This window comes from Phragmites australis, chromosome 19, assembly GCF_958298935.1.
Source record: "Phragmites australis chromosome 19, lpPhrAust1.1, whole genome shotgun sequence".
Classification (NCBI taxonomy): Eukaryota; Viridiplantae; Streptophyta; class Magnoliopsida; order Poales; family Poaceae; genus Phragmites; species Phragmites australis.
The window spans coordinates 4,590,749-4,600,767 of record NC_084939.1 but is presented as its reverse complement, the minus strand read 5'-3'; the positions used below and the strand labels follow the sequence as shown (position 1 = coordinate 4,600,767).

Sequence of the window (10,019 nt, the reverse complement as noted above, 5' to 3'; positions counted from 1 at the left end):
TCTGCCTTGGCCTGCAGCACAGCCATCGCGGTGGGGGCATCCACTAGTGTGTTCTCGTGGGGCTGGACGTTCATGGTCCCTATGGACATTCTTCGAGGGCAGAGCCGACGTCCTCGTTTCCATTCTCTCTGAGGCCTGATGTAGGCTCATCGGTGGCACTCCGTTGGGCTAGTGCGGCATCCCTACGACCATCGTGCTAGGTGGCCTCCGTGCATCGTGTACGATCTGTCGACTCTGCTTCTCGCTGCGGTGCTCGCAGCGAGGGGACGCTCTTTACGTGGGGCCACACCGTCATGCACCTCGCAGTGTGGGTGCTTAGCCTCAGTGATGACGCGTAGCTCGGGGCTGCAGCTGCACGTCAGCCGCACCTAGCACTGCAGCGCCGGTGTTGGTGCTGGTGCTGGTGCCACGCTGCTGTGTGCTACGGTGCTAGCAGTGGTGCTCGCCTCATGCTGTGGTGCTGTCGTGGTGCTCGCCGTGTGCCGTGGTGCCTCTGTTGTTGTTAGTGCGTGCCCTCAGCTTTTCATCCATGTCAGCCCAGGCCTCTGGCGTTCTGCATTGCTCCTCCCCTTGCCCAGCCTCCTCCTCTTCTGTAGGTTGGGCCCGTGGGGAGCTTCGTGACGCTGGGATAGCCTTGGGACGACATGGCTGTTTAGAGGCTATGTTGCCACTACTTTGGTATTGGCCCTTACACGGACTACCCGTTCCACCTTTTGTGCAGGTTTTTGGGACGGGGAGCCACGAGCGAAAGCTCCATCTAGCTTGCTGGTGCCAATGTCGTTGACACCCTCAGGTGTCATTCCCTCCCTGGAGGTGACATTATTGCATCTCTTCCACCCTAGTTGCTTCTCCAGGTGAAAACCCTATCCGGGTGTCCGGATGAGCAACAGTGGTATTGATGTCATTACCTTCTTGAAGGCGTCGCTTCAAGAAGCCTCTGCTCTGTTCTGTAGGTCTACCCCCTACGCCGTTGTTTCGCAACGGCTCTTCATTCTAGATTGGCGCTTCACGACAGCGTTTTGGTCTAATTCGTGCTCTTTCGAAGCGATGCGCTGCTGTCTTATGTGTCAGGAGGTGTGGCGTGAGAGCAAGGCTCCTCTGACCGAGTTGCGGCATGGGAGTAGGGCTCCGCTGAAGTTGTGAGTGAGGCGATTGTTCGGTTGGTTAGCGCACGAGTTGAGTTGGGTTAGACTTATGTGTTGTCTTGTTGTGCAATTTGGTGTCGGCGTCGTTCAGTTGAGTTGAGGTCGTTTTGTCATCTCGGGATTACCAGTTGTATTATTTTTGGGTCTAGTTTTTCTTATAAATAAGATCAATTCTCTTCTTCTTTAATAGCATTAGCATCACTTGTGTCGCCCTTTTGAAAAAAAAATTGTTCCTTGTTTACCTCGTCATACACAGCTCAAAGGGATCGAGGTGCCGTAAGTCTTAATCTGGGCATAATAACAAGACTATTAATTTGGCTGGACCAATGATCCTTTGACAAGAAGATACCACTGACGTTTTCTTTCATCCATCTAAAAAGCTACAAACAATGTCTCAAATTGTAAACAATGGGATGGAAAACACTAGTTTTGATGGATGTGCTTGTACTATGCGTTAATGTAAAAATGAATGAGTAAATTGTGCAACAACTCCCCAAAGTTTTGCGAGTTCTACAAACTAATTAGCTTCATTTCGGTCTCCGTAAACTTTTTTGTTTGCACTAGTCACTTGCGCCACTTAGGAATACTAGTACATATATGTTGATTAGTTAGGCATTCCAAGTATCTAAAGGTGGTCTGAAGGTTATAAACTGCAGCTTACTCATAGTCCGGCTGTTATTAGCCTTCTCTCGTAACAAGATAACTGAAATAGTAAAAAAAAAATCCAAACAAACCTGAGGCACGATTGCTTCAATTTTGATATTAACTGTTCACATGATTACATTCACCTGAAAGCCCAAACATCCCTGAAGGTGAACTCATGTGGAGGGACATACGGTTCGAGTAGGGGAACTGGACGAACTTTGCTGTTGCGTGCCAAGAGGAATGGACCGTGAGTGTGAGAATCCGAATGATTAGGGTTGCTGCAGGAAGTGCTTTGTTAATTCAGAGAAAGCCATAGTTTGCATGGAGTAGGAACGAAACACTGGGCAGTTTATTGAGTTTGGATCAACCAGATGGATGCATTACACTGCTTAATGTGGGCAGGAGCACTCCCTTGGAACAACACGTGTATTGCAGTAGGCACCATTGTCAGGATTCAGGCCCTTTGGATTTGCAAACAGAGTGGCACTCCTCAACTGAACAGTGTGTCAGAGTAGAGAATACTGAATACCAGATAAGGTTTAGGATCTGTTTGTTTGAGCTTTTGTTTTTGAGTTTTTCTGAAAAATTATGTTTTTTTTTCTTCTGAAAAGCTGTTTTTGAAATAGGCTGTTGGTTTCTATAATAAATTTTTGACTTCTTAGCATATAGTTTCTTAGAAAAACGTATCTCAGCGAGCTTCTTAGCTTTAGTTTATTTTTCTTAGAAGCAGACTTCTAGCTTCTAAAAAGTCACTTCTAACTTCTACCAGTAGCAGAAACAAACAGGACGTTAGTCCCCTCGGAAAAAAGATCAACAGTGGTTTTTTTTGTCCATGTGATAAGGGGCGATGAATCTTTGTTCTTTCTGTTTTTTGAGCAGATGATTTATTTTTTCGTGTTATGAAGACGTACGGGTGATTAATTTGTGTAGTGGTTACGTGACAGCACCTCAGTGATGCAATGTTTCTTTACTCACGACTCGAGTACACCCACTCAGCACGTGCCGTGTCAGTTTATTGTTGATTTCTCGCACTTCGATCCCACTATCTCTATGTTGGCGACCATTACAGATGACTGCGATAACAAAAGCGACGGCTTCGCAAGAGCAAAATTTCAGCAGCACAATCAAACTAGTATAGTAGCACACACATGACGATACACCAACCCTTGAAATAACACGCGCGCGCACATAACAACGACACCACACCAACAGCAACTGCCTCCAGGTTGGCACAAACAATCCGTTGCCTCCGATTGATCAACTCTTCGTAGCCCAGCTAAGCTAGTGCCCAGCTGCTGCAGTCTTGGTGAGGCCCCAGCAGTGCAGGACGCTGCCGGCGACGTCGAAGAAGGCGAGGTGCGCCTCCGCCTTGCTCAGCCGCATCGACATGAACCCCTGCCCGTCGTAGAGGAACTCCACCTTGTCCGAGGTGGCCTTGAACTTGCCCGCCCACGCCTTAGACCCGCCGCCACTCGTCAGTAACTGAAGATGACTGCAGTTTTTTTTCGGTTCAGAACATAAGAATCAACGAAACTTCCGAGAGTTCTTGATCATGTAAATTGTGTGGAACAACGTTCGTAACAAAGTAACATTTGCAGTTCATATGGCACTGCAGTAAGGCCATATGTATACGGAATACCTGATACTAATATATAGCTCACCTGTCTCTGCTGCTGATGCGCTGCAGGCAGTGGTCATGGCCGTTCACGTACATGTCAACCCCGTGAGCCTGCGTTGCATTGCCATGGTGAAACGAATCAGCTTCGGAATTTATGTTAATTACTGGAGCACTACTAGTAAATAGTCTAGATTGACAGGCGAGAAGAAGATAATGGCATGCAATAATGCCTTGAGGACTGGGAGAAGCAGCTGCACGAGCTCAGTGTTGTTCCCGTGCCCGCAGCCGCTGCTGATGGGGTGGTGACCGACGACGATCTTCCATGCGGCCTTGGACTCCGTCAGTGCGTACTCCAGATCCTGGCAAAGAGACAAGTTATATATAGGATCAAAAATTCAGAAAGCCCATCATAATCACTAAATTATGGTCCGGATCGAGCTACCCCCCTCATTTAAATAGGAGGTAAAAAGGCTCACAAGATGACATGAATCACCGATGTTGAGGTATACAATGCCTCCTCGGATGTGTCATTGCACGCGGTATATACCTTGAGGAGATTTTTGATGTAGGTGTCGCGAGGAGCAACCTCTCTCCAATCGAATTTGGTCTCGTTCCAGTACTTGAGGATGAATGGCGTCGTGTCGACGAGGAAGAAATCCGCAATTCCTTCGTTAAACAGAAAATATATCCAAATGCAAAATTTCCAGTTAGAAAAAGCGAGTCGAATTGAATATCCATCTTTCTTATAAACACTGAAGCCTCAAGCTTTTCGACAAGGCGGTTATTATCTTCGTTTCAAAAAAAAAAAAGGCGGTTCTTATCGTAGAAGGGTGCATCCAGAGGCCCCGAGTTCGAGATCTACTGTACTTAAGGATAGATGAGTCTCTTCAGTTGCTGACCTGAGTTGACAATGAAGGACTTCGCAATGGAGGTGTACCGGCTGTCCACTTTGCGGATGGCAGGGTCTTGCTGCGCGAGTGCATTGCCCGTGTAGTCATGGTTGCCAAGGACTACATCCATGTCACAGAAGCAGGGTTAGTCTTGCTTATTCAGATCGGAACTTCTTAGCATGTGTTTGTGCACGAGTAGGATATATTGATTGCATTACGTACCAATGTACCAGGGCTTGTGGAGGCTCTGGGCAGTGTAGATGTTGGTGAAGGACTCCTTGAAGAGCGGGTCGCTGGTGTTGGCGATGCCGTCCTCATAGATGTTGTCGCCGGTGGAGATGATGAAGTCGACGTCCATCTTCTTCCCCACCACTCCCATCTAAAGGCACACAAAGGGTAGATAGGCTCCTATCAGAAAGGTATCAGCAGTGCCTACGAGTGAAAACGGATCGTATCTTTATCTTCATTTTTAATCAGAAACGAAAATGAATACGGAAATCTCGGATATGGAAATGAATATGGATAGTATCAGAAACAAATACGGTGCGAATATGAATCGAATATATATACAGCTCTGGTCCGGGATGCACGCGTTCTTACCGAAGGCAGATCGAGCAATAGACTGAGACTGTTTTACATGAGCATACATGCATCAATGCATGGCAAGTACTTTTTCGCGGACCAAGCATGTTCATTACAAACTATAAGAGGTACCATTGCCTGAAATATCCATGTAACTGATTGGTGCATGTAAGTGATACTCATGACTAGGCCGACCTACTCTTCGGGTTGTCTTTGGGTATGGGGTCACCTGCCTTAATTTGGCCATCATGAGCTCACCTAGCATATTTGATTGGTGCATGACTTTGCCATAATTTGGGAAGTGTGGCAAAATGAGGGGGTTGTCTATGATACATGGGTCATAGGTCTAAAAGACTGTGGAAAGCTAGCATTGTGAGGATGAATCAAATACCTATCCAAGAATTATGGCATGACTCAGTCCCAATGGTGACCAGTTGACCGGAGAAAAAGTCGTCACCATTATCCATTGTCGTAAATACTACCTAGGGATGTCAAAAAGGATTATCCCCATGGGAATTTTTCCAGTCCTCATCCTCGTTTAGCTACTATATATGTCAACATTCCTCATATTCCCGCTGTGGAATTTAGAGGGGACGACACCCCATTGTTGTTTGGAATAAGCACGATCGCTCAATGTTTACATAAGCATATGATGATATATAATATTGTCCTACTCACGTGCTACTAGAAATTTGCCCACCCTCTTACACAGTCCGGCACTCTGGCCTCTACCACAACATCACACAAAAGAGCATAACATAGTTGTCATTTATAATTCGTTCGATATTTTTACGTCCACATTAATTACTTTTGTGGTAGTTGGATTTGTACAAAGATTAGTGTGTTGTTTCAGCCAAAATTGATTTATTGTAATAAACAATGTGATCTTTTTAATAATCTATTTGTTCTTTTTTTTAACTTTTATTACTTTTAACAGTTTTCAATATGCAACTTTGACTATTATTTCTATAAATTTATTTAATAGCTAGTAATAAAATTATGACATGACGAAAGAATAATGTTTAGCACAAACTAGTTGAGTTTTCGTCTAGCTGATGTACATGGTTTTAGACGTAGTGATGTCCAATCATTACTAATCTCTCCCGCATTCACCTGTAGGGCCTCCAATGAAGACCAGTAAATGCAGCTGCAGCTCAGGTTCGGGATGCACGCGTTCTTACCGAAGGCAGATCGAGCAATAGACTGAGACTGTTTTACATGAGCATACATGCATCAATGCATGGCGACAGGGGTGAGAGTTCGACGGTTTTACCTGCTCGGCAACCAGGGTCTGGTTGAACTGCCCACGCCGCCCCCAGTCGCCGACGGCGAGAATGGCGAGCGACCCATCGGCCTTTGGCGCGTGCTCCACCCGTGGCAGCGCGGCGCCCGCCGGAGCAAGAAGCGACGCCGCGCTCACAACGACGAGCAGGAGCGCAACTGGAGCCATCGCACAGCCACTCCGGTCGGCACTTGCTCGAGGAGAGAACACAGGATCGGAGACGACGTTCGAGCGTGTGTCTCCAATCGTGACGAGCTCGCATGCATTTATAGGCTCGTTGGCGCGAAGCCGATAATTCGAGCGGCCTGGCCCGGTCAGTTGGTCGGTGTGCGGCTGCACGTGGGCCTGAAGCGTCGGTTGGAGGCTAATTAACCGTGTCATGGGATGGCTGGTGAGCGTCTGATCGAGCGAGTTCCTTGTACCGTACATGTACTGCTCGCAGCATTGAACGTCGGTTGGTGCGTGAGCAACCGATTCACGGATAAGCATGACAGGGATTAACCAAGGAAAAGCATGTTTTCTCCCTGAGTTTCCACTTGCAATTAACGTAGCTCCGGTGAGGGCTCTTGTTGAAAATGGCAATGCATATACTTGGAGAAAGTTCTAGAGAAATTGTGACCTTGCATGAATTATGTTGCCATGCTTCATATATAGTGATGCATATAAATCTCTAAAACTAGATTTTATATAAGGATGAGGGGAAAATATTCTAGAGAAGGATATTTTGTAAGAAGAGTGTGGAATGTGACACTTGGCACAATTCTAGGTGGTCATGCACTACGTCAGAATAGCTTATTAGTGACGGGTGATAACCCTCATTAGTGATGGGTAAAATTACAGTCACTTCGAACGTGTCACTAATGTGTCCATATTAGTGACGGGTCTGGACCCGTCATTAATGATACGACGAGTTTGGACCCGACCTGTCACTAATGACACACGTCAGTGATAGGTCTGGATCCAGACCCGTCACTAATGAGCACTTGAAAACCAAAAAAAAGGAAATGACCCATAATTTACAGGTAAAGAAGATTATATCCAAGTTGTATCGGAATAATATATCATCGTCCCACTTTCATACTTCAACACCACAGCCTAGAAGCAGCATTCTACTTAATCTCACTACCACACTCTGTTTCTGACTAAAAAGACAACGCTCATAACTTGGATGATCAACCTGGTATTCAGGAATAGCAGTCGTGTACGTAGTTCCTTTGGAGACGTCATTTTCATCATGAACTAGCCGATCCAAACTCAGGCCTGAATCATAAATTCATATTAAGACACAAAATAATTTAGTTGTACACCACACTAAAAGGAAATGGAGTGATATGGTGCTTGTTAGTATTCATATTCCAGTAAAAGTACGTACTATAACATAATCATATAACACTTGAATTTTTTTATAACATATAGGGGACCATATAGAACATACAACATGTATCAAACTTATTATAGAAATTGCAGGTTAGACATGGTGGAAGGAAGAAAAGCTTGCAAGATAAGAGTGTTTCTCTGCTAGCAACCAGGGCTATAGATGAACTTGGGGCAAATACACACTGTAAGTAATATAGCTGGGGTTATAGGACAACACTTTGGCCCTCAAAATCTTAACTACGGACTGACAAATATTAAAGATGAAGTTTTAGCATGGCAAAGAGATTGTTAGACAAGTAATACCCAAGTTGAAAAGAATCATAACTCCAACGACACAATTTATAGTCACACTATAGATAATAATTGAAGATACGCATGATAAAGCAAGCATATGTAAGTAGAAATTAGAAGCGTATCTCTTTGGAGATGATGTATGTCCATTGCCATAATGCCATTGTCTCAGTGCTAAAAATAATCAACAACAAAGACAAATGAGAATACCTGAAGAAAGTAAACCATTAATATATTTGTTAGTCAAATTAACTATACAGATCATTCCAGACTTTGACCATGTGTTGGTCCAGAATCTTTTCCAAACCCTGGAAAGTGAAAACACCAAAAGAAAAAGCCCAGTTTAGTGATCACAAACATCTAAAAGAAGCATGGACATTTAAAATGACAAGGTCAGGGAAAAAAAGGATAACAAGGAGGTCCTAAATTATTTTTTTGGAATGTGTAAATGATACAATCAGAAAAGTCGACTGAAACAGGAAACACAATGCGATTGCAATCAGGATTGAGGCTTATATACGTTCTCATGACGCTCCCAATCATCTTATGCACTACCCTAGTCCTGAAACACCATAAAACACACACAAATTCACAGTCAACAAGATTCAACAGAAAAATGCACAAATTAGCAATCGCAGTCGACTAATCAAATTGACAATTTTACCCATGGACGTTGAGGGAGATCCTAACGAGCACGAAGGGGTTGCCAGTGAGTGTGAGCATGAGTGCCATCCTCTGCCCAGCATCGCATATGGTGAGAAGCTTCTGCATGAGGTAGTTCCTGAATGGGTCCACCATCAGCTGCGCTTCCTTGGGTAAATGAAGCCAGAGAAGCTGAGGTCATCGGTTGCGACCGGCTCTGGTGGCTCCTCGTCGCCGTCAACGACGCCCATCATGGCGAGCTCGTGGATGAGGTACGAGAGGTCCTCTGCTTCAGCATTCGCCTCACCGCTGCCGAGGAGGACGCTGTGGTGGAGGAGGGAGAACTCATTGAGAAGCATCTCCATCACCCGAGCTTCATCTCCAAGCAGCTTCATCTCCCTCATGGAGGTACGCGCGGATCTCGTGGATCCTCCCACGTGCCTCCTCCACTAGCCGGCGATGCGTTACATCCCATCCCCGATGCCAGTGGCTGCTTCACCACTGCGCCGTTTCCCCTTCCTCTACAAGCTGGTTCATAGCCGCGTCTTTGTACCCGAGGCCCTGGTCCCTCATCACCTCACCGTCCAGGTCGCTCCAACCACCACCCACACCCCCTCCAGCAACAGGCGCCTCGCGCACAAGAGGAAAGGAGGGGTGGAGCCACGGCTGATGGCACCGCAGCTCCCGATGATGACACATAGGGGTGGCTCACATATGGGCTACGGTGACCACCTCTTGCGGCGGCTGCCATGGGAGGCGTAGGGCAATGGCAAAAATCTTAACCGCCTCTTCCCGTCCTTATAACCAACCGCTAGTCCACCTAGGCCAAGCAGGCTGAAAGGCCACTTGGGCCACAACCCAGGTTGCCTTGGTCCTCCCCGTTATATTCACATTACTGACGGTTGTATTTAACACCCGTCACTAATGACTTTAACATTAGTGACGAGTGTTGTTATTACCCATCACTAATGAGTGTTCTCTCTGTAACCATCACTAATGAATGTGTTATTAGTGACGGGCTGTGAAGTGATACGTCACAGCTATCATTAGTGACGGGTTATTTTCACACCCATCACTAATGAGTTGTCATTAGTGACGGGTCAGAGATGGGTTCCAACCCAGTGTCACATTAGTGACGCGTCCTCATAGGACCCATCACTAATAAGATATTAGTGATGCATACTGAATAGCCATTACTGATGTGGTGTCTCCTTTGTTGAATTCTTATGTAGTGATGGAGTCCAAAAAATAGGAGTGCTCTTCACCCCGAAGTCACCATGACATAGAATGGCATAAGAAGTCCTAGGCATGAGATGGCGAGGTAGACATGTAGTGTAGTAGTGTAAGGGTGAGTCCTAAGTAGACCTAGTGAGTAGTAGGATAGACACTAAGAAGAGTGTGAGTCCTTATGTTGTATCAAGTTGTGTTGTAATAAAGAGTTGAGTTCCCTTGCTATCTAAAGATTTGGTCTCTTGTGTCAAGCCACATACTTCTTAGTACTTAGTGTTTAACAGTATTGGCTTCATCAAAGGTGGTTAGGTTGGCTC

At 45.7% G+C, this 10,019-nt stretch overlaps 1 protein-coding gene across 1 annotated transcript; it reads right to left on the bottom strand.

Annotated features, from left to right (window-relative positions):
* Window positions 1-2,869: 2,869 nt before the first annotated feature.
* Window positions 2,870-6,388, bottom strand: LOC133900034 (purple acid phosphatase 3-like). The gene is made up of 7 exons (XM_062341107.1): window positions 6,154-6,388; window positions 4,521-4,677; window positions 4,308-4,418; window positions 3,956-4,074; window positions 3,639-3,767; window positions 3,452-3,519; window positions 2,870-3,282 (listed from the first exon to the last, which is right to left on the bottom strand). Exons 1-7 carry the CDS (start codon window positions 6,328-6,330, stop codon window positions 3,072-3,074), a joined length of 972 nt encoding a protein of 323 aa, XP_062197091.1. The 5' UTR covers window positions 6,331-6,388; the 3' UTR covers window positions 2,870-3,071.
* Window positions 6,389-10,019: the final 3,631 nt, after the last annotated feature.

Bases quoted from the DNA above. Each gene is read 5' to 3' on its own strand.
- LOC133900034 (XM_062341107.1), bottom strand. From the start codon at position 6,330: ATGGCTCCAGTTGCGCTCCTGCTCGTCGTTGTGAGCGCGGCGTCGCTT. The intron at 4,075-4,307 runs GTCAGCAACTGA...TGTTTAACGAAG, and splicing joins GTCCTTCATTGTCAACTCAG to GAATTGCGGATTTCTTCCTC. The intron at 3,768-3,955 runs GTATATACCGCG...TCTCTTTGCCAG, and splicing joins ACATCAAAAATCTCCTCAAG to GATCTGGAGTACGCACTGAC.